The following is a 24,787-nucleotide window of genomic DNA, read 5'->3' as shown; positions in this document are numbered from 1 at the left end:
TTCTTTCTTTCTTTCTTTCTTTCTTTCTTTCTTTCTTTCTTTCTTTCTTTCTTTCTTTCTTTCTTTCTTTCCATGTGACTGTGCATGCATATGTGCATGCATATAACACACGGGCCACACATGTCAAAATCAGAGGGCAACTTGTGGGATTCAGTTCTCTCCTTCTATAATATGTGCAGAGCTTAGTGAAGCCAACAGTTGAACCTGACAATTTTAGGACTCAGGTTGTCAGGCTCAGTGACAGGTGTCTTCATCTACTTAGTAGTTCAACTGACCTGATGTCAGAATGTTTTTAATGACATGTGTCTCAAATTCAGTGTCTAGTTGATTTTTTTTTTCTGTTTCAGTTTTTTTGGTTTGGTTTTGGTCTTTTGAGACAGGGTTTCTCTGTGTATCTCTGACTGCCCTGGAACTCTGTAAACCAGGCTGTCCTCGAACTCACAGAGATTTGCCTGCCACTGCCTCTTGAATGCAGGGATTAAATGCACCACCACCCAGCTCCAGTTTTATTCCATCTATCTTTGCTACTTTTATATTGCTGTGACAAAGCACCATGACCAAGGCAAATGATGAAAGAAAGCTTTTACTTGAGAGGCAAAGTCAGGTGGATTATCTCTGGGTTCATGGCCAGCCTGGTCTAGACCAAGTTCCAACACAGCCAGGGCTAAACAGAGAAAACACCCTGACTGAGAGAGTGAGAGGGATGGGAGGAGAAAGCAAGCAAGCAAGCAAGTAAACAAGTATTATATTGGGCTTATAGTTTCAAAGGGCTACAGTCCATGACCATCATGACCAAGCAAAAATGTGGTAAGGAGAACAGCTGAGAGCTGAGAGCTCACATCTTGATTCACAAGCAGGAGGCAGAGAGTACACCAGGAATGGTACTAGGCTTTTGAAACCTCCCCAGGAGATACACCTCCTCCAATAAAGTCAAAGTTCCTAATCCTTTCAAAACAGTTCTAACAACTGGAGACCAACTATTTAAATATATGAGCCTATGAGGACTATTTTCATTCAGACTACCACACCTTCCCCGAATTGCCCTGTCAGGTATTTTGTAACAGCAATAAGGATATGACCACCAAGAAAGCACAATCACAACATGTATCAAGACAGATATAACTATGTCTAATAAGTTTTTAACCATATGACATCATGTCTGTTTCATTAGCAGTGTCGATTATCCATTAAGATATTGTATTTCTATTTATTGTTTATAATTGGGCTACCAAGTCTTAACTGGTTTCCAGTTTTTGTTTTTACAGCTGGTACTTGGGATCACACTAAGGAGCCTGGACATGCTAGGCAAATGCTCTGCCATTGAGCTACACTCCTAACTCCAGTTGGGATTTTTTGTTGTTGGTGGTTTTCTTGTTTTTTGTTTGTTTGTTTGTTTGTTTGTGGGTTTTTTTGTCTGAATAAACATTTTGTATGTACTTTCAATGCAAGTCAATGTAGAAATAATCATATAACATGAATGAAGCTCATCCCCGAAGAACTTCCAGGCAGGTTGCAAATGCATAAGCAACTGTAATCATGGGTAGCAGGTAGGGCATGTCCTAGGTGAGGATTAGGTAGTCAGGTTAGGGACAGGAATATTTTCTTTGGGAGGACAGATTTGAACTGATTGATAAAATAGTGATAGAAAATCGTTTTTTCCTTTCTTTCCTTCTTTCTTTCCATATTAGTATGCATTCATACGTGCGTATAATTCACAGGCCATGGCACACATCAGGGAACTGGAAAGGAAAAAAAAAAAAGCTGGGCGTGGTAGCACACTTTTTTTTTCTTTCTTTTTTTTTATTGGATGTTTTAATTACATTTCATATGTTGTCCCCTTACCCCATCCCCCACCCACCCAGGAACCCCCTACCCCCTCACCCCTCCTCCTTCTTCTCTGCGGATGTAACCCCTGCATATCCCCCCACTCCCACCTCCCCACCCTCAAAATTCCCACCCCCTGGGGCGTCCAGCCTTCATGAGGTCAAGGATCTCTTCTTCCACATATGCCCAGCAGGGCCCTCCACTCTTACATGTAGGGCAGATCTCACGCCCAGGTCTCGCGGGGGCGGGCACGGGCCGGAGCCCATGCGCCCGCACACAGATGTCAGGGCGGTCTCGGGACGGCAGGTGTGGAGAGCCGACCGCGGAGAAAAAGGCTTCTCATCCCCTGTCCCGTGAGCTGGCATGCAGTAACAAGAGACACAGGACACAAGCCGCGCAGCTAACTAGAGTACAGAGAGCACCAGGCAGATGAACAACTTCTCTCCCTCCCCTGCCCCTCATGGATAGGGGTGCGCGCGAGCCTTGACTTACTTGAACGAAGAGTCCAGAATTTAAGAGACATGTGACGATTTAAAATATGTTGATTTATTAACAGATGACGGGCTTGGGAGGTGAATAATGAAACGCTCTCCCGAAAAATGTCGGAAGGTGTCTTGCTTTATATATTGGAAATGGACGAGAAGGGCGGAGCCAGGGAAATCTTGAGGCAGAGATTTGTTCTCTCTGCCCCCTCTCTGGGCTCTGGGGAGTGTGGCCAAATTACAGTCCCACACTTACATATTCAGCCAAAGCCCTGGATCCCTCCCTAAGTGCTCCCAGGCTGGTGGTTTAGAACCTGGGAGCTGTGGTTGGTTGGTATGGTTGCTCTCCTCATGGGGCCACAAACCCTTTCAGCTCCAATGGCCTTCACTCTAATTCCTCCATTGGGAACCCCATTATCAGTTTAATGGCTAGTTGTGAGCATCTGCCTCTGAATATGTCAGACTCTTGAAGACCTCTGAGGAGACATCCATATCAAGCTCTTATCAGCATGCACTTCCTGACTTCCACATCAGCATCTATCTTTGGGATGGATACTCAGGTGGAATCGTCTTCAGATGGCCCCTCCTTCAGTTTCTGTCCCTCAATTTGTCTCCACATTGCTCCCTTGAGTATTTTGTTGCTCCTTCTAAGGAGGACCGAATCACCCCCACTTGGTCTTCCTTCTTCATGAGCTTCATGTGGCCTGTGAGTTGCATCTTAGGTATTTCAAGGTTCTGGGCTAATATCCAATAATCAGTGAGTGAATACCATGTGTGTTCTTTTGTGATTGGCTTACCTCACTCAGGATGATGATTTCTAGTTCCATCCATTTACCTAGGAAACTCTCAAATTCATTGTTTTTAATAGCTGAGTAATACTCCATTGTGTAAATATACCACATATTTTGAATCCATTCCTCAGTTGAAGGACATCTGGGTTCTTTCCAGCTCCTGGCTATTATACATAAGGCTGCTATGAACATAGTTGAGCATATGTCCTTGTTATATGTTCGAGCATCTTCTGGGTATATGCCTAGGAGTGGTATAGCTGGATCCTCAGGTAATGCTATGTCCAATTTTCTGAGGAACCGCCACACTTATTTCCAAAGTGGTTGCACCATCTTGCAGTCCCACCAACAATGGAGGAGTGTTCCTCTTTCTCCACACCCTCACCAGCATCTACTATCACCTGAGTTTTTAATCTTAGCCATTCTGACTGGTGTGAGATGGAATCTCAGGGTTGTTTTGATTTGCATTTCCCTGACAAGTAAGGATACTGAACATTTCTTTAGGTGCTTTTCGGCCATTCGAGTTTCCTCAGTTGAGAAATCATTGTTTAGCTCTATACCCCATTTTTTAATAGGGTTATTTGGTTGTCTGGAGCCTAATTGCTTGAGTTCTTTGTATATATTGGATATTAGCCCTCTATTGGATGTAGGATTGGTAAAGATCTTTTCCCAATTTGTTGGTTGTTGTTTTGTCCTATTGACAGTGTCCTTTGCCTTACAGAAACTTTGCAATTTTATGAAGTCCCATTTGTCAATTCTTGATCTTAGAGCATATGCCATTGGTGTTCTGTTCAGGAACTTTTCCCCTGTGCCCAAGTATTCGAGAGTCTTCCCCACCTTCTCTTCTATTAGTTTCAGTGTATCTGGTTTTATGTGGAGGTCCTTTATCCACTTAGACTTGAGATTTGTACAAGGAGATAAGAATGGATCAATTTTCATTCTTCTACATGTTGTCCTCCAGTTGAACCAGCACCATTTGTTGAAAATGCTGTCCTTTTTCCACTGAATAGTTTTTGCTCCTTTTTCAAAGATCAAGTGACCATAGGTGTGTGGGTTCATTTCTGGGTCTTCAATTCTATTCCATTGATCTTCCTGCCTGTCTCTGTACCAATACCAAGTAGTTTTTATCACTATTGCTCTGTAGTACAGCTTGAGGTCAGGGATGGTGATTCCTCCAGAAGTGCTTTTATTGTTGAGAATAGTTTTCACTATCCTGGGTTTTTTGTTATTCCAAATGAATTTGAGAATTTCCTTTTCTAACTCTGTGAAGAATTGAGTTGGGATTTCAATGGGAATTGCATTGAATCTGTAGATTGCTTTTGGCAAGATGGCCATTTTTATTATATTAATCCTGCCAATCCATGAGCATGGGAGATCTTTCCATATTCTGAGATCTTCGATTTCTTTCTTCAGAGACTTGAAGTTCTTGCCATACAGGTCTTTCACTTGCTTGGTTAGATTCACACCAAGGTATTTTATATTATTTGCAACTATTGTGAAGGGTGTCATTTCCCTAATTTCTTTTTCAGTCTGTTTATCTTTCATGTAGAGGAAGGCTACTGATTTGTTTGAGTTGATTTTATAACCAGCCACTTTGCTGAAGTTGTTTATCAGGTTTAGGAGTTCTCTGGTGGAAGTTTTGGGGTCACTTAATTATACTGTCATATCATCTGCAAATAGTGATATTTTAACTTCTTCCTCTCCTATTTGTGTCCCTTTGACTTCTTTTTGTTGTCTAATTGCTCTGGCTAGGACTTCCAGTACTATATTGAATAGGTAGGGGGAGAGTGGGCAGCCTAGTCTAGTCCCTGATCTTAGTGGGATTGCTTCAAGTTTCTCTCCATTTAGTTTGATGTTGGCTACTGGTTTGCTGAAAATTGCTTTTACTATGTTAGGTATAGGCCTTGAATTTCTGATCTCTCCAAGACTTTTACAATAAAGGGATGTTGAATTTTGTCAAATGCTTTCTCAGCATCTAGTGAGATGACCATGTGGTTTTTTTCTTTGAGTTTGTTTATATAGTGGATTACACTGATGGATTTCTGAATATTGAACCATCCCTGCATTCCTGGGATAAAACCTACTTGATCATGATGGATGATTGTTTTGATGTGTTCTTGGATTCAGTTTGCAAGAATTTTATTGAGTATTTTTGCATCGATATTCATAAGGGAGATTGGTCTGAAGTTCTCTTTCTTTGTTGGGTCTTTGTGGGGTTTGGGTATGAGTGTAATTGTAGCTTCATAGAACGAATTGGGTAGTGTACATTCTGTTTCTATTTTGTGGAATAGTTTGAAGAGAATTGGTATTCGGTCTTCCTTTAAGGTCTGATAGAATTCAGCACTAAAACCATCTGGTCGTGGGCTTTTTTTTAGTGGGGAGACTTTTAATGACTGCTGCTATTTCCTTAGGGGTTATGGGACGATTTAGATGGTTTATCTGCTCCTGATTTAACTTTGGTACCTGGTATCTGTCTAGGAAGTTGTCCATTTCATCCAAGTTTTCCAGTTTTGTTGAGTATAGGCCTTTGTAGTAGGATCTGATGATTTTTTGAATTTCCTCAATTTCTGTTGTTATGTCTCCCTTTTCAGTTCTGATTTTATTAATTTGGATACTGTCTCTGTGCCCTCTGGTTAATCTGGCTAGGGGTTTATCTATCTTGTTGATTTTCTCAAAGAACCAGCTCCTGGTTTTGTTGATATTTTGTATTGTTCTTTCTGTTTCTATTGGTTGATTTCAGCCCTGAATTTGATTATTTCCTGCCTTCTACTCCTCCTAGGTGTATTTACTTCTTTTTGTTCTAGAGCTTTTAGTTGTGCAGTCAAGTTGTTAGTGTGTGCTCTCTCCATTTTCTTTTCGTAGGCACTTAGAGCTATGAGTTTTCCTCTTAGCACTGCCTTCATGGAGTCCCACAAGTTTTGGTATGATGTGTCCTCATTTTCATTGAATTCTAAAACGTCTTTAATTTCTTTCTTTATTTCTTCCTTGACCAAGTCATCATTGAGTAGAGAGTTGTTCAATTTCCATGTGCACATGTGTTTTGCATTGGTTTTGTCATTATTAAAGACCAGTTTTAGTCCGTGGTGATCTGATGAGATGCAAGGGATTATTTCAATCTTTTTGTATCTGTAGAGGCCTGTTTTGTGACCAATTGTAGGTCTATTTTGGAGAAGTTACCATGAGGTGCTGAGAAAAAGGTATATTCTTTTGTTTTAGGATGAAATGTTCTATAGATGTCTGTTAAGTCCATTTGGTTCATAACTTCTGTTAATGTCAAAGTGTCTCGGTTTAGTTTCTGTTTCCATGATCTGTCCATTGCTGAGAGTGGGGTGTTGAAATCCCCCACTATTATTGTGTGAGGTGTAGTGTGTGTTTTGAGCTTTTGTAAAGTTTCTTTTATGTATGTGGGTGCCCTTGCATTTGGAGTATAGATGTTCAGAATTGAGAGTTCATCTTGGTAGATTTTTCCTTTGATGAGTATGAAGTGTCCTTCCTTATCTTTTTTGATTAATTTTGGATGAAAGTCGATTTTATTTGATATTAGAATGGCTACTCCAGCTTGTTTCTTGGGACCATTGGCTTGGAAAATTGTTTTCCACCCTTTTATTCTGAGGTAGTGTCTGTCTTTGTCACTGAGGTGCGTTTCTTGTATGCAGCAAAATTCTGGGTCTTGTTTGTGTATCCAGTCTGATAGTCTGCGTCTTTTTATTGGGGAATTGAGACCATTGATGTTAAGAGATATTAAGGAAAAATGATTGTGGCTTCCTGTTATTTTTGTTATTAGAGGTAGAATTATGTTTCTATAGCTATCTTCTTTTGGCGTTGTTGGAAGATTACTTCCTTGCTTTTTCTAGGTTGTAGTTTCCCTCCTTGTGTTGGCATTTTCCATCAATTATCCTTTGAAGTGCTGGGTTTGTGGGAAGATATTGTGCAAATTTGGTTTTGTCATGGAAAATCCTGGTTTCACCACCTATAGTGATTGAGAGTTTTGCTGGGTATAGTAATCTGGGCTGGCATTTGTGTTCTCTTAGGGTCTGTATGATATCAGTCCAGGCTCTTCTGGCTTTTGTAGTCTCTGGTGAGAAGTCTGGTGTAATTCTTATAGGTCTGCCTTTATATGTTACTTGACCTTTTTCCCTTACTGCTTTTAGTATTTTTTCTTTGTTTTGTGCATCTGATGTTTTGATTATTATGTGATGGGAGGTATTTCTTTTCTGGTCTAGTCTATTTGGTGTTCTGTAGGCTTCTTGTATGTTTATGGGCATCTTGTTCTTTAGGTTAGGGAAGTTTTCCTCTATAATTTGTTGAAGATATTTACTGGCCCTTTAAGTTGGGAATCTTCATTCTCATCTATACCTATTATCCTTAGGTTTGGTCTTCTCATTGTGTCCTGGATTTCCTGGATGTTTTGAGTTAGGAGTTTTTTGCATTTTGCATTTTCTTTGACAACTGTGTCAATATTTTCCACCGTACCTTCTGCATTTGAGATTCTCTCTTCTATCTCTTGTATTCGGTTGGTGATGCTTGTGTCTATGACTCCTGATCTCTTTCTTAGGTTTTCTATCTCCATGGTTGTCTCCCTTTGAGCTTTCTTTATTGTTTCTATTTCCATTTTCAGATCCTGAATGTTTTTGTTTAATTCCTTCTTTGTGTTTTCTTGCATTTCTTTAAGGGATTTCTGTGATTCCTCTTTAAGGGCTTCTATCTGTTTACTTTTACTCTCCTGTATTTCTTTAAGGGAGTTACTTATATCCTTCTTATAATCCTCTATCATCATCATGAGAAGTGATTTTAGTTCTGAATCCTGCTTTTCTGGTGTGATGGGGTGTCCAGGGCTTGCTATATTGGGAAAACTGGGTACTGATGATGCCAAGAAACTTTGGTTTCTCTTGCTTATATTCTTGTGCTTGCCTTTGGCCATCTGGTCAACTCTAGTGTTACCTGTCCTCACTGTGTAAGACTGGAGCCTGTATTTCCAGTTATCTTGCTTGTGGCAGAGCTCCTCAAAGTCCAGATGTCTCTGTGGTCTTATGATCCTAATCTCCTGGGTGGAAGAACTCCTGGGACTCAGGCCACCTCTTGGATCTGGAAATCCTTCTGCTCTGGGTGCAGTGGTTCCTCTAGGATGGCTCAGGATACGATGTCTCCCAAGTGCAAACCACCTTTGTGTCTGCTGCTCTGAGTGCAGTGGCTCCTCTAGGATGGCTGAGGATTCAGTATCTCCACAGGAGCAGACCAACTCTGTGTCTGCCCCAGCCCAAAGGACCAGGCAGGGGCGGAAGGGAAGGGGAATTCGGTAGCACACTTTTAATGTCAGCACTTGGGAGGTAGAGGCTGGTCTCTGTTAGTTCAAGGCCATCCTGGTCTGCTTGTGAGTTCCATGATAGCCAGAGTGGCATAGAGAGACCCTGTCTCAAAAAACAAAAACAAAGACAGAAGAAGAGGAGTGGGGGTGGGGAGAAAGCACACTGCTGAGTGTCAGCTTCCACCTGTTGGTGGCTCCTGGCTGGTAACTGAAGAGTGACCATGCCTTCTAACCATGGTGGATGGTATCCTCAAACTATGACTCAAGTAGACCCTTAGTTAAACCTTTGACCAAAAAAAGTGGCTAATACAATGCTGTTGATGAAAATGTCTTAGAAGAAAAGCAGAGGATGAAATTGGGCTACTGTAATGTCAAGTGTGATATTATAGGTATAAGAAGATCAAATTCAAAGTTCTCTCAGATCCTGGTAGTATGAGCATCTATCCCAACTACTAGGCTAAGGGATAAGGATAACAAGTTCAAGGCCACTCTAGCTAATTTAGTGAAATGAATCCCACTTGTAGAGTGCTTGCCAAGAACATATGTACTCGTAAGAAGGTTAGGAGCACGTCCCACCCAAAAGTCTCACCAACCTTTGTAATTGTTTAGAATATTGCTTTAATATAACTTAGAATAATCTAAAATTTAGTTTCAAAACAATAATAAATACTTTGGGCAAGCAGTACTCTTTACAAATAATTTTTGGAGGATTTTATACATGAGCATTTATATCATTTCCATGTGCCCTCTCCAACTTCTCCCACATCCATCTCCTTTCTCTCGAATTCATAGCATCTTTAAAAATTATTGTTACACGCACGTACACCACACAATTCCCCATTTAGTGTTGCTCATATTTCCATATGTGTTTAGGGCTGGCCACTTGGGATTCAATAGCTAATCCCTGGAGAAAACTGATTTTCCATTCTCAATACCCATTGATTGCCTATAGCTCTTCAACTAGGTATGGGGCCGTGTGAAATTTTTTACATCTGCATTGGCATGTCAACTGATAATGTTATTGTTCAGGTCTTGTTTAAGTAACCATATTATTGAGATTTCATGGGCTCAACTTTCCTGTTGTGTCTAGAATACACTGCCTCACAGCAGGCGTCTTGGTCCCCCCCCCCTTCTGTGATGTTCCCAGATCTTTAAATGTAGGGCTGTGCTATAGAATAACTGAAGTTGGACACCCCAGAGTCACTTATTCTCTGCATTTTGACTAGTCATGGGTCGCTATAATTGTCCCCATCACCACAAAAAGAAGCTTCTTCAAGGGAGCTACAATTATATGTGGGTATAAGTAATATACTTAGAATATAGTTAGAAATTATATTGGTTTAGGAAAATGGTAGTAGTAAGTTCTCCTTCAGGGTCTTTGAAATTTTCATCCAGGTGTATTTGGCTAGATTTACAGGACCAGGCATGAATTTCCTCCTACTGAGAGGACCCCAAGTCTAATTAGATGGCTGTTAGTTACTACAAGACAAAAGTGCCACTATTGCACCATTGCGGATATCTTGTTGGACCAGTCTTTGTTGTAGTTTGTAGGCTGAACAGGGGCTAGAGCAACTGATTGCTTTTCTCTCTTGTTTGCTTATATAGCACCTTTAGATCCGTAGTCAGGAATCTCTAGATGAACAGAAGTTCTAGAATGAATTTTCACTCTCTCTCTCTCTCTCACACACACACACACACATATATATGCACATATTGTCTACACACATACATGAGACTTATTAGAATGGCTTATAGGCTGTGGTCAAGCTAGTCTAACAATGGCTGTCTACCTATGAAAGGTCCAGGAGTCCATGAAGCTGAATGTTTCAGCTGGTCTTCAATATATGCCTGATTTCCAAAGAAGTTGGCTCTAATGCCAGTGAAGGAATGGACTTGCCAGCAAGAGATAGAACAAGCAGGCAAAGAGAGCTAGCTTCCTTCTTCATTTCCTTTATATATAGACTGCAGAAGGTATGACCCAGATTAAAGGTGTATCTTCCCATCTCAAAACATCCATATTAAAAGTGGATCTTCCCACATCAAATAATTTAAGAAAAACAAAATTCCTCATAGGTATACCCAGATGCTTGTGTTTTTGTTAATTCCAGATGTAGTCAAGTTGACAACCAAGAATAGCCATCACGAATACTATGTGAGCTAGTCCTCAGAAGAAGCTTCCAGGTTAGTTCTAGCTCTGTGTCTGAAGTGTGTGGTATCTTCAGCAATTACCTTCAAATTCTTGGACATAGCCAAGTCAGGGACAGTAGCCTATATCATTTTGGGAGTCTCCTGAACTCACTTGACCAACATGCAAGGCATTGGGAATCTTGTCTAGTCTCAGGGGCCGTAGACTACCCCTGAGGAAAAGCATCGTCCCCCATATAGTATAACTTCATATATATATATATATATATATATATATATATATATATATATATGTATCTGGCTGTATATACTCATATATATACATACATATGTACACATATACATATAATCACATACAGACAAATGCATATATGTATTTCTAAACATATTCATGTATTTCAAACACATACTTTTATTTCTAAGCCAAGGATATAGCTCAGAGGTAGAGCGCTTGTCCTAGGCTGAATCCTCAGTCCTGGGGAAAAGACAGAAGAGAAATCTCCTGAAATAATAATATAGCTTTTCAGCTTGTTTGGGGGACTGAGAATCAAATCCAAGGTCTTATACAGTAACCTTATATTCTATCACTGAGCCATACCCTCATCCCATATACCTTTGGTTATTGCCAACTATCTCCTTTGTTGTTGGGTTTTTTAGTTATGGATGGTTGGTTTTTGGAGGCAAGGTCTCCTGTCACCTAGGGTAGCCTTATAGTCACTATGTACCCAAGGATAGCCTTGAATGTTTGTTCCCCCTGCCTCCACCTCCCAAGTTCCTTAACTATTGTCTTCCCTCAGAGACTATGGATAAAATTTCTCAGATGCTCAGTTAGCAAACAGGGTCAAGCTTATGACTTGGTTGGGCATCTAGGAATGTCAGGAAAAAGAAAAATTCGAAGTCTGATGGGGCTTGCAAATATTGGGACAAACTAGATCAGGATACAAAAGCCATAGGAAAGAGAGGGAATAGTTTATATTTTTGTACATTCTAGAGGGCAAAAGGCCATGGTAAGGTCCTAAACTACTAAAGTTTCATTTAAAATAAATAGCCCTACTTGGCCTGTAATTCCATCTTCTCAGGAGGATCACAAATGCAAGGCTAGCCTGGGCTACAGAGTGAGTTCTAGGTCACTTAGTAACTTAGTCTAAAAGTGAAAGTAACTTATCTAAAAAACAAAACAAAAAGTAAAAATCAGTCAGGGGATATAGCTCAGTGCAAAAGAGCTTACTTAGCACACACTGGGCTTTGGTTGGATCCCCAGGACCACAAACAGCCAATAATTTTGTGTAGTATTATGTTCTGTTCTCAAAACCTTTTTTTCCCCTTCAGACTTTATAGAGCAAGCTATTTGTCCTAGGTTATCTTTACAGTCCAGTGCCCACAAAGGTGATACACGAAAGCCAGACAGTCTTCACAGGCTAACCTCTTTACAACTTGCCACTCTCTGAAATGTATTTTTGTTTTTATTTTCTCACTTTTTTGTCCCTGAAAAGAGCAGTGTTGCTTTCCCACCATTCATATCATGTAACTATGATGTATGCCTTGCTACCCAGGGCCAGCCTAGAGTCCTCTGAAACCCTGAGACCTCTGCAGCTTGGAACTCCTTACATAGACCAGGCTGGCCTTAACTTTGCAGTGGCTTTTCCTCCTTTGCTTTCTGAATGTTGGATATGTGTTACCATACATGGCTTACCTTCCCCCCACCCCCTGCCTTGTCGTCGTCATCCTCCTCCTCTTCCTCCTCCTCCTCCTTCTTTTTCATGTGTTTTATATGTTTGTATGTCTGTGTGTGGGTTTGTGCTCATGAATGCAGTTCCTGGAGAGGCCAGAAGGCATAAGATCCCCTGCCCTGGAGTTACAGGCAGTTGTAACTCATCCACTGTGAGTGCTGGAAAACAAATTCTGGTCTTCTGCAAAAGCAAATGCTTAACTGGCTTTGAAAGATAGGAAAGGAGGATTCTATAGTCATCTTTTAAAAACAAAGAGGGAGAAAAAGTTAAATAGTCTCCTGTGTCCCACCTCTAGGCCTTTGGATCTACTAGGTTTCACTTTCCAAACCCCTTTCCCTCACAAAGAAAACATGGAAAATGACTGATCTATTTCTGTACAAAGACTTTTCTTGATAATACCCATCAGAAGTTATTACAGAACTTTATAGGACTCTTATAGGACATCTCATAGAATTCTTTTGATGTTCAGAGTTGGATGCAATAAACAAATGTTGGAAGAATGGCGAATCTTTTGTGGATGAGAGTTAAGACCAAAAGTAGGATATTTTCTTTGAGTTGAAATGTGGGTGTCTTTTTTCTTCTAGTCCCTCACTGCATCCTTCAGTCGCTCATTGCTTCCTTCAGCTCCTTACTATTTCCTTCAGCCCCTTACTGTATGCTTTAGTCCCTCAATGATCCCTTCAGCTCTTCACTATTTCCTTCACAGTTCTGGATATTAAACTCAGATCTTCATGTTTAACCAACTGAACTCTCTTCAGCCTTAGAAACTGTACTTTCATTTTAACTTTGGGTTTTTCCCAAAAAGGGAAATAAGCAATACAGTCCTTTTGGCAATGCTGGGCAGTCCTATCATCACAATGAAGACAATCAATACAGTATACTGAGTTATAGGCACTTGTAAGCCACTTGTAGGTGCTGGGAATTAAACTTGGTCTTCTGTAAGAATACTAAGTGCTCTTAACTGCTGAACCATTTTTTAGTTGCTTACTATATTTTTAAGCTATGATGTTGGGTTGCTTCCTTCTGACTGTATCTAAAATAGGATATATTAAACCTATAACACTTTTAACACATGATAAGTTTATTAGGATATAACCCTATTTGTTGTAATAGAGTGTGAGGAAAATTTTTAAAAGGCCGCCATAGCGGCGCAAGCTTGTGCCGCCGTGGCGGGTCCCACATCAGGGAAGAGGATCCTATGGTTCCAGCGGCCTAAGGGCCTTGGCGGCGGCAGGCCCCAGTAACACGAAGAAGTCCTTGGTTCTAAAAAGATTTATTGTCATAACAGATAATAGATGGATCTAGGCGTACCCCCTCAAAACTCAGGGCAGTCCCGAGTTATATAGGGAGGGAGAAGGGGGAGGATTAGGGGAGGATCTGGGGGAGGAATGTTTAATTTGCTCTGCCCTCTGGCCTTTATTAGTTTGTAAATCTCTAGGGCCTGAGGCCTATAGCCTGGCCTCTGTGACTCTATGGAAATGTGGCTGTTTTCAGGATCCTAGATGATGGGAGGTACCGAACTCCTGCCGGTTCTCACGCAGAATTCCACGGAGAATCTCGGGGTTCTAAGTACCTGCTCAACCATGACCCAGGATACCCTTATACAGTCCCACAATAGAGGAATGTGTATTTGATCAGGGCTTCTGGTAATGACATGGCCTGACACTATCTTTACACTACCTACTCTCTCTAGACCCTTCTCTGGTAGAAATACAATGAGCAGCTCTTGGTCCCTGGGTGAGAAATCTTGTCATGTCTGAGTTGAGATGACTTGATGGCTTTTGGTAGGAAGAGCTGATTTATCATGGCTAATAAATCTCTTGTCACTACTGTGATTCTGTTGTCAGGCTGGGAACTATCTGTTAACCTCAGTTATCTTACAGAAGAATGGGGAAGAATCTCATTGTAATTTCAAGAGCAATCTTGGGGTTCTGAGATGCTGCAGTAGTTGTTGAGAATATCTAAGGGGACAGCTTGAGCTGTTCCTTAACTTAGCTTAGACAATTGGTTAATTCTGCCATTCACTCACCAACATTTTATTAAGCCCCTGCTCTTTAACAAGCATCATTATAAGCAATGGGGGTTTATTTATGTCTGTCTATATAGGAAGTACAATGACAGCAGTGAACATGTATGTCCACATGTGTGTACACATGTAAATAAATGAAGATGATATCAGAGAGTAATGCCGAAATAAATGGGTGTAATAGAGAGAGGCTGGGTGGTCCAGGAGTTGAAGTTAGCTAGAGCCTGGATTGGAAGTCATTATTAAGAAGGAAAAGCATTCTAGCCAATGCAGAAGGCCAATGATCCTCCTCAGAAAGCCAGGGGAAGTCCAGGAGGAGAAGGAAAGCCATTTTGATAGGCATCTTAAGGGAAGAGAAGGGTGTTGCTAGTTGGGGTCAGGACAGTTGGTTGCATCTTGCCCTCATTCTGTGCTCCAGCCAGGGCTAACACTGTGTGTGCTTTCTTCTACAGACGACTTTGCAGAGGAAGAGGAGGTGCAGTCCTTCGGTTACAAGAGGTTTGGTGAGTCCCGGCAAAGCTTGGTTCTTTCCCTTCACTCAGTCTAGGATGCAGTAACATACTTTTACTTTGGTAACATATTGAGACTTTGACACAAGTGAACAGTTGGGACTTTGAAGTCCAATTGTAGTTCAAAATTGAGCTTCTATGTGACAGGTGGATAATTATACAACTTTGAGGGTTTGTGGAACAAGAGCTGCATCCAAGAAAAGGAAGTGATGTGATGTTTATGTATCTGCTGAACACAGACTACAGACAGCTCAGCTGCCAAATACTTTGTGAATGGGAAATATGTGACCAGAAAGGAGCAGAATACTAAGAAAGTCCCTCTGCTGGTATTCACAAACCAGCTTTTCCTGTGTCTTGCCTATTCCTAGGCCTTACATTCATAAATTAGCATTAGATGAATGGGAGGGAAACTTCTTTTTCCAGAAACCCAACTGAGTAAGAGCACTATGGGAGTATAGGTAATATCCCCCTAAAGGTATCAACATCTGTATCCCTGGAAACTGAGGTTACATGGCAAAAAAGACAAACCATGATTAAACTGAAAAGTTTGGGATGCAAAAGTTACTCTGGGTTACTCACCTGGTCCCTAATTGCCACAAAGTGTCCTTATGAAAAGGAGGCACAGGGAAACTTAATATCAGACTGGTGTTTCCAACTGACTGAAGCAGAATTGGAAGGGTCCTGAAGTCAAGGAATTCTGGTAGCTTTTAGATGCTTAAGAAGGCAAGGTCCTCTAGAGCTTCCAGAGGGAGAGCAGTCTATATGACCTCTTTATTTGAGCCAAATGAAGCTGACTTCAGACTGTAAGAGGAGAAAAGTGTCATGTTCGAGCCTCCCTGTTTGTAGGAACCTGTTACAACAGCCACAGAGAATTAGCACTTACCCTCTGTCTTCTCATTACTGTTCTTGTGATCTCTGCTGTTGTATAATAAATAGAATGCAAGGTCGGAACATATTTAATTAGTGCCAGATATCCATGCATAAGAACCAATTTTCATGAACTCTTGGCTTTTAGTTACTTTTAGTTACTTTTAGGCTTTTAGTTACTTTTGGGAGGGCTGACATAGGCAACTCCATCTCGTTGGTATGATACATGATTTTGCCACGAAGGTTAGATTGCACTCAAACTTATAATTCTCATACTTTTGTATCCCAAGTGCTGAGTTTTCACATAAGTGCTACTATGCCCAGTTTGACTTCATTTAGATTTGCCAGAACCTCAAGGGAAGAAATGTATGGTGTGTATGGTAACCTGTTCCAGCAGGTAGAGGGAACTCTCACCCCCCACCTACCGAGTACTTTATCTCCATCCTGACTCAGCTTTTCAGGCTCTCCAGTGTGGCTGAGAAACATCAGTAAAACATTGCTACTCCATCCACACAGTTCAAGGGGATGAAGGCAACAGCTTATTTTTATGCTTTGGTCATAAGAAATAAAGAAGGATGAGTGGGGTGGGTATGGGGGGGAATATAAAGAGATTCTAAATCTACTTCCTATTACTTGAAACATCTTGGCTGAACTTTGATTAAAGTTAACAGCCCCAAGCTGCTCTGGTTCCATAATTGTAGCATTTTTTTCTGTCTGGAGCCAACATACTTCTGTGTTTCTTTCTGAGAAAAGAAATGGTGCTTTAATATGGGAACATAGCCACACAAAGACTGTAATTCTGTATTCATGCCCTAGCAGAGCACCCTGAACCCTGACCCTCCCCACCTCCTCCACACAGCAGCAGGTTTCTGGTCCATACCATGTGTTGTTCTGATTTCCCTTAGGGTGAGTCACTAAGAAGGATAGTAGTAGAAATGAAGAGGAAACCAAGAATTACAAAGGAACACAAAACACATGGACTAGAAAATATTGGAAAATAAATATTGAGATGACTATATATTTTGGAATCAGTAGACATGTGAAGAACTGAAAGAGGTTTTGAGGTCTCTTGTCATCCAGGATGGCCTTGGAATTGCTATATAGCAGAATGGATACTTGACCCCAACCTCCCAAGTGCTGGGGTTACAGGTATGTGCCAGCCTGCCTGGCTGGGAAAACATGGTGTAGTTGTACATGCCTGTAATTCTAACAATTCCTAAGGTTGAAGCAGGAGGATCACAAGTTCACCTTAGTGAGACCTTGACTCTAAGTATAAAATCTTAAAAAGGTATAGGGACACCTTTAGAGCCCTAGCAGCTAGCAGCATGAAGACCTGGCTGGTTCATTCCCTAGTACTACAGAATAAAAACATTAAGCAAACAAAAATTAAGGTCACAGAATTAAAAAGGTGATACAGAAAACATTCAGTTCATTTTATGACCCCATTACTAGTTAGGAGTGTGGGGAGCTGGTATAAAAATAAAAATTAGCCCATTTCGAAAAGAATTTTAGTTTATGGGTTGTATTACACGCTGGAATTGCCAACTGGTGACTCAGGGTCGCCTCACATAATGAACTGAGAAATGTCTAGAGCATAAACAGGAAGGAGGAAGAGAGTGAATGCTACCAGACAGTACAGACAGAAAATTTGAGCACAAGTTGAACTGAGAAACCTTGAGGTTCCTGAGCCTGGCCTGGTGGCACACACCCTTTATCCCAAAACTTGGAAGGTGGGGGCAGGAGGACCAAGAGTTCAAGGTCATCCTCAGCTACATATTGAATTTCAGGCCAGCTCCATAAGACCCTATCTCAAAACAAACAAGCCAACCAACCAACGAAAGGAAAAGAAAGATGGTCTTGCTGTGGAGTTTTTGGGTTGTGTTTCTAAGAAATAGTTAAGCCTTTTTCCACATGGCTAGAGTAGAAAACTATGTTTAATTCCACAGATGTATAAGGTGAGATGTAGATGGTTTAGACTGTCTGTATGGATACATTGAGTCTTTAGTCAAGTGAATGAGCTGGATCTGAGGTTAGAAAAGTCTGAGTTTTCTATAAGGCTAGTGTCTGGGGATAGAATCTTACATTAGGTTGAGGAGACATCTCATCGTCTGTGCCGGGGAAGAGCATCCTGCAGCTTAGGAACCCTAACATGGCTCTAGCATCCCTGCCAGGCCTCCCATTGGGGAAGCCTGGACATTTTTACAGGTTCTAGAACTCTGACCAAATTCTTAAAAGGTAAATAGGTTTTCAGTGTAGTTCCTGAATACAACAGAGACATAGAGCCTATTTGTTAGGCATTTGTAGGGTTGAACAGTCTTTTTGCAGTCAGTTAATGGAGTCTAAAAGGTGGAAAGTGTTTGCCTACATGTGGGGCAACCTGATAGGCCCTTCCCCTGGTGACACTCATTACTGGAAAACACTTGTTGACACTTGTGAGCCTCAACATCCTACCCTGTCCCATAAGCTGCTGACACCATCAACGTAGAGTAAATCACCATGAAGGGTTTTGGTGCAGGGGGGTCCTGGTACAAAGGTACTGGGTAGGCACTGTGCTGTATTTTGCATTTGTGAAATTTGGGGTTATTAGCACTCTTGGCATTTTTGTACACCACTTCAGAACATCCAAGTGTGAAACCTCATTCCTGAGGAGTTGGGAATGTATGACTTTGCCTCCAAATATGGCTATTGTGTTGGTTTTCATTTTTGCAAAAAGAAACTGGGTACCATAGAAAGTTATATTATTGTCTTATTTTAGAGATGTCTTACTTATACAAATAAAATAAAAACAACTTGAATGACATACAGATGAGCCAGGGATTAGTTATTCTCAGATAATTACCAAGTAGGCCTTTTAGAAGTTAATTCATTCATAGTTACTCAAAAAACATTTACTATGCAAGGTCCAGATTATTTATATCATAATATCAGTTATTTTCCAGATTCAGCACAGGTTACAGTAAAGAAATGTTTGATCTTTGGTGATCTAGACTATACCATATCAATTATTTCTTGTGCAGTTATCCCTTGCTCATTTAGAGACTCATTATTACATTTAGTCTCAACTAGGTCTATTTTCTTTTAGATTGTATGTCAAAGTTGTTCTGTTCTGAAAGTTCTGAAAGATATCTAAAAATGATGACAGAGTGAAGCCTGACAATTTTGCCACTGATTTGTTACACAACAAAAGCCTCAACAAGAGGAAACTTTGAAGAGATAATTAAGTGAGCATTCTCAGGTTTTAATCAGGCTTGTGAGTCAGCATCTTTTGGCCTCACTCTGCAGAGCTAATTTGTGTAACTATGGTTACAGTTTGACAGAGGGCCTTTTCTGAGCCATGAAACAGGAGCATGTGTGTGTGTGTGTGTGTGTGTCTTTCTGCCTTAGTCTCTTATTTGCTGGGATTACAGAAGTACATTGTTACAGAAATCCTCTCTGTTTTTATTTTCTCTATTTACTCTAATGATACCTTTTATTTATTTACCAGTCTCTACTTGCTTTTATTTTGTTTATTTTGGTTTTCTGGTCAGAGTATTTTGTATAGACTTGGGTATCCTAGAAATAGCTCTGTAGACCAGACTGGCCTTGAACTCACAGAGACTGGTCTGCCTTTGCCTGCTAAGTGCCACCGTCTCACTATCTACTTACTTAGAAAAAAAAAAGAAAGAAAGTCATGCTTTCCCTAAGAAAAAGCTAGAAATATAACTCAGTGGTAGAGAACTTGCCTAATCATTGTTTGCTAAGTCTTAGGGTTCAGTTTCTAGCATCACCAAACAGTAATTACAGAAACAAAGTAAACCTCTGCATGGCTCTGGAATCCCTCATTATCCCACTTAGTATCACCCTGGATGTTATAGATGGTCTCTGCCCCACACAACCCACTTGACACCTGTCTGTGTTGGGGAATCAGTAGACAAACTTGGTCTCATTAATTGCTTGCAGTGTTGTTTTTGGATGGTGGCCTGGTTTAGTAATACATGACCACATTGGAATGATGAAGGGGCAAGAGCTACATGGTTCAGTTTCTGAAGAGCAATGTTTCGTGCAGCTTTTTCTACCTTGCTAAGCCAGCCCCAGAGAATATTAGATCTGCGGATAAAAAAAACACAGACACACACATTGCTTAATTTCAACCTACCTTCTTGGCTCAACTGCTGGGTGTTAGATGTCTGAGCGAGGCTTAGAACAAACCACACCAGACCAACCTGTTCCAAGGGGGGTTTTATTCAGGAGATAGGGCAAAGATGGGAGGGGGGAAGAAGTAGAAGTTGGAAGAAGACAGTGAGGTCAGGGTTCTGCCTGTTTTATATGGGGAGTGACATAGCCTCTCCCAGGTAAAGGTGAGGTAGCCAGGTGGATTCTGGGAATGTATGGCAGTTGCCTTGGCAATGATATGGGAGTTGCCTAGATGTGATATCACTGGGTTCGGAGCCTGATACCAACATACTTCCCTTTTTCTTATTATAAAGAGAAGAAAAAAGGGAAGGAGAAGCCAGTGGTGAAAGGGGAGTCGGGGCGCTGTGTCTTTTAAACTATTTCCTGCTGTGTAGGGGCGTACTCCATTGTGGGGAGTAGCTGGCTTTCACCATCGTGGTCCACTTGGTAGATGTGTGTATCCAGTTCCTCTGTGGACAGCAGCTGATAATCCTGTAACAGGAACTGATTAATAGTTTGGACAGAAATAATAATACCAGGAGGATGACTAAAAAGGGTGTTACAAAAATATATATATATATATCTCAGAGCTGGAGTTCTCACGTTCCCTAAAAACGGCATTCTTGGAGGAACCAGCGAAGACCATCTTCTTTAGCTGTCAGGACATCTGGCCCCCATTGGTTGTGAAGCACCACAGCTGGAATCCTGTGGGTCTTGTATGTAGAAAAGAGTGTCTTGTGGTGTTGGTAGAAGAAATGGTTGGTCCACAATCCTTGCATATGAATCTGACAAGAACAATATGGGCAGTCCCCATAATCGTCTGGCCAGTTTTTACAATAATCTTCTATCTGGCCAAAGATAAAGCAAGTATCGAGAACATAATATTTAGATGAGACAACAGATATAGGGACAATAACAATTTGGATTGGTTCTTGGCATCTGGCTATGGAGCAGTTTCCTGACCCTGTTTGGAAAGACTGTTTGTTATCTGTAGGGGTTTCTTGAACCTCAAATCTCATACTTATAATTAGGTTAGGTAATTGGGATACAACTCTCTTTGTATAGGCATCTTGTTATTAATCATTATCAAATATATAAAGCCTTTGATTAATCTATAAGAATTAGAGTCTCATTCTCTTACTGGGCCAGCATGGATGGCAATGCCCTGCCTTGCTGAGACAGCATGGAAGATTGGCAGAGTCATCTCTCACATTGGTGTCTTGTGGATGGCAGGGCTGATGTTTCTTTCTGGCCATTTCTAGCTGTGGCATGCACGTGACCTCCAGCTGAGAAACATGGCGGCTGAGCTAGGCAGAGCTTCCACAGCTTAGATAGTCGGCTTGACTAGTGGCCATTTTAAATAATTGCAACAACAAAGTGGGTCTTAACAAAATAAGACAACTCTTGGTCGTTATTATGAAAGAGTTGAAGATAGGACAGAGTTTGACGTGTGTCAGGGGGTGTAGGTGGGGATGTGAGTTGCAGTGTAAGAATGTCCTGGGGAGGATGAGATGAGTCTAGGCCCCTAACTAACTGCCTTATCAGCTCGCTTGTTTCCCTTGGAGACAATAGAGTCATCCGTCCGGTGAGATCTGCAGTGGACAATCCCAATAGCTGTGGGTAGATGGGAGGCCTTTAGCATGGCCATAATTTGGTTTGCATTAGTTACTGATCCTCCTTTTGTAGTAAGTAACCTGTGTTCCTTCCTGATAGCAGCATGGGACAGGAGGATATGGAAAGCATATTTGGAATCTGTGTAGATGTTGAGGGATTGTCCCTGTGCCAGCTGGAAGGCATGGGTAAGGGCTATTAATTCAGCCTGTTGGTTGGTGGTATGAACAGGAAGGGCCTGTGCCTCCACCATCTTTGTGTCTGACACTATGGCATAGCCAGCTTTCCTGACCCCTTCATGTAGAAAGGAGCTTCCATCTGTATACCAGGTAAAGGTGACTTGAGGCAGTGTGCCCTTTTGTATGTGTGAAGGATGAGGTAATAGTTCCACTAAGGTTTCAGTGCAGGAGTGAGATAGGGAGTAGTCAGTGTTAGGTCGAGGAAGAAGATTGGAAATATTAAGAGGTGGGCATGATTGAAAGGTCAGGGTGGAGTCTTCTATTAGAGCTACCTGAAGAGAGAGAACCCTGGAGGGAGGTAGAGTCTGTAAGCCTTTATAGGTTAGGAACTGTGACAGGTTGTGAGAAGAGAGGACAGTTATAGGCGATTCCAAGGTTAGTTTCTGTGACTCTCGAATAAGGAGTTCAGCAGTTGCTAAGAAACAAATACAAGGTGTCTATCCCTGGATGGTTAGATCTAGTCTTTTTGACAAGTATGCTACAGGTGCAAAAGATGGTCCCAGTTGGTGACCTAAGACTTCAAGGGCAGATTCCTACTTTTCAGTTATGTAGAGGGAAAAGGGAAGGATCAGGTCAAGAAGATGTAAGGCTGGGGCCTTAAGGAGAGCCTGTTGGAGCCTTTGAAAGTGCTTAGTAACAGGTTTGAGAAGAGGTTCATGGGTGGGGTCTAATGCTGCTTCATATAAGGGGTGAGAAACGAAGGAACCCAGGAACGCAAAAACCTAGCCATTCCTAGGAATGATAAAATCTCTTCCTTTGTAGAAGGGACAGTTAGAGACTGAATCAGGTTCTTTCTATCTAAGGTAATAGCCTTGTGGGTTGGGGTAATTGTTAGTCCAAAATAGGTGACCTGAGGAGTGGACAGTTAGACTTTAGAAGGTGAGACCCTGTAGCCCCAACTGGAAAGGAAATTTAGAAGAGCAGCTGTGTCATCTTGGCTAATCTCTAGGGAGGGGCTACAGAGAAGAACATCGTCTACATAAAGTATAATCTTAGATCTAGGGAGAGATAAAGAGAGGAAGTCAGAAGCCAGGGCCTGGCCAAATAGGTGTGGGCTGTCCCGGAATCCCTGAGGTAGAACAGTCCAGGTAAATTGGGTAGAAAAGTGGGTGTCAGGATCTGTCCAGGTAAAGGCAAATATGTCCTGTGACTGGGTATCTAGAGGGATAGAGAAAAATGCATCCTTGAGATCTAGGACTGAAAAATGAGAAGTCCCTGAGGCGATAGTAGAGAGAAGCGTGTAAGGGTTAGCTACAACAGGATGGAGGGGAACTATGGCAGAGTTAATGCGCCTGAGATCTTGAACCAGTCGATAGGTACCATTAGATTTCTTAACTGCCAGTATAGGGGTGTTAAAAGGGGAAGAGGTAGGTCGAAGAAGTTTTTTCCTTAAGAGGTCAGAAATGATAGGCTTAAGTCCTCTGAGGCTCTGGAGAGAAAGAGGGTATTGCACTTGGCAGATGTACCTGGTAGAGTCCAGTAACTGGATGACAACAGAATGATGTTTAGCAACAGAGGGGTTCTGAACATCCCAAATTCAGGGGTCCACCTGAGAAGCTGGTAAGGGAAATAACATGTTAGTGTTAGTAGGGTGATTGGCTAAGAGGAGGAGCAGAGGAACTGCTGGCGAGCTTGGGCTTAAGCGAATTGGTGGAGCAACGGAAATAGAAGCTCCCAACTTAGCTAAGATATCTCTTCCTAATAAGGGGACAGGACATGTAGGCACTACCAAAAAGGAATGGGTGAGAGGCACACCCCTAAAGATGCAACTAAGTGGGGGGGGTGGGGCTGGTGAGGAAGGTAAGGTTGTCCTCCTACCCCGACAATAGGAGAGTGCGAAGATGAGGTGGGTCCCCAAAACTTCGACAGGACCCAGTAAGTGGCCCCAGTGTCCAAGAGGAAGGAGATGGGTCTTCCACACACCATAATCTCTACCCGTGGCTCCCTGCTAGTGATGGGCGTGGTCGGGTCGAGAGAGCTCGGGCCCCATCAGTCCTCCATGTCCAAGCCTAAAAGGTCAGCTGAGGGGTTTTCTGGGAGCGATGTCCCTCTGTTCTGAGCAACATGAGGGCAGTCGGCACCCCAATGCCCCTTCTGATGCCACCTGGGACATGGTCCCCTTGGCTTGCTGGGGTTGGGGTAGGCCTTCGCCCAGTGACCATGTTGACCACATTTATAGCAGGGACCAGGTGATCTCTGAGCCTTCGAAGACCAGGAGTCTGGGGTAGTGGCTGAGGCCTTTGCCAGCATATGGTGTTTCTGTTTTCGGGCTTTCTCACCTCTCTCCTGGTACACCTTGAAGGCCAGCACCAAGACTTCTGCCTGTGGCGTTAGGGGCCCCCTCTCCAATTGCCTAAGTTTAGCTTTTATGTCGGGGTAGCTCTGGGAAAAAAAGTAGGTCATCAGGAGTTGCTTACCTTCTGGGTTTTCAAGGTCCAGATTAGTATACTGCAGTAAGGCCTTTGTAAGGCATTCTAAAAACTGAGACGGGTTTTCCTGTTTGTCCTGGACAACCTCTTGGAGTTTCTCAAAGTTTACTGGCTTTAATGCCACCTTCCTCAGGCTTACCAAAAGACATGTTATAAATCTATCTCTGTCTAAGACACCACCTGCAGAATTATAATCCCATTGAAGATCCTGGTCAGGAACTGTTTCCAATCTGATTGGATATGTTCCATCTGTTTGATGTTGCGGGGCGCCGCCTCGCCGAAAAGGAGAACGCCACGCTTCAGGATTCTTCTGACAGCAGTTTTATTGTTACAGCTCTTTTAGTGTTACAGCTCTCTTAGATGGTAGTGTTACAGCTCTTAGATGGTAGTGAGGCGAGGGACCCCAAGCCCCAAAAGCTTATGGCTTATATAGAGCTTTAGGAGACGTGCCATACACTCATTGGCTCTTATGATGTCGCCAAATTAGCATACTGGTTTTCGTGCCTTGCGCAGGCGCACATTCAAGCAAGGCTCGCAAGAACCAGGAAGCAGGAAACCGGCGCCATCTTGCGATGGCGGACGCGGCTCCTAACATTTGCCCCTTTTTTATTAAATTGCTGCAACAATTTTCCAAACTGTTATTTCGCCGATCAAGCCCACCGTTCTAGCAGTAAGGCGTT

At 42.0% G+C, this 24,787-nt stretch overlaps 1 protein-coding gene across 1 annotated transcript in view; it reads left to right on the top strand.

The window, feature by feature from the left end:
• Colec12 (collectin subfamily member 12) overlaps window positions 1-24,787 on the top strand; it is a 187,393-nt gene that overhangs the window by 4,098 nt on the left and 158,508 nt on the right. Inside the window, exon 2 of the mRNA XM_028759506.1 lies at window positions 14,753-14,803. Within this exon, the coding sequence (XP_028615339.1) occupies window positions 14,753-14,803 (51 nt within the window). The remainder of the gene's footprint in view (window positions 1-14,752; window positions 14,804-24,787) is intronic.

This window comes from Grammomys surdaster, unplaced genomic scaffold (assembly GCF_004785775.1).
Source record: "Grammomys surdaster isolate TR1022 unplaced genomic scaffold, NIH_TR_1.0 126298, whole genome shotgun sequence".
Lineage (NCBI taxonomy): Eukaryota > Metazoa > Chordata > Mammalia > Rodentia > Muridae > Grammomys > Grammomys surdaster.
This window is presented reverse-complemented; position numbering and strand designations above follow the sequence as displayed.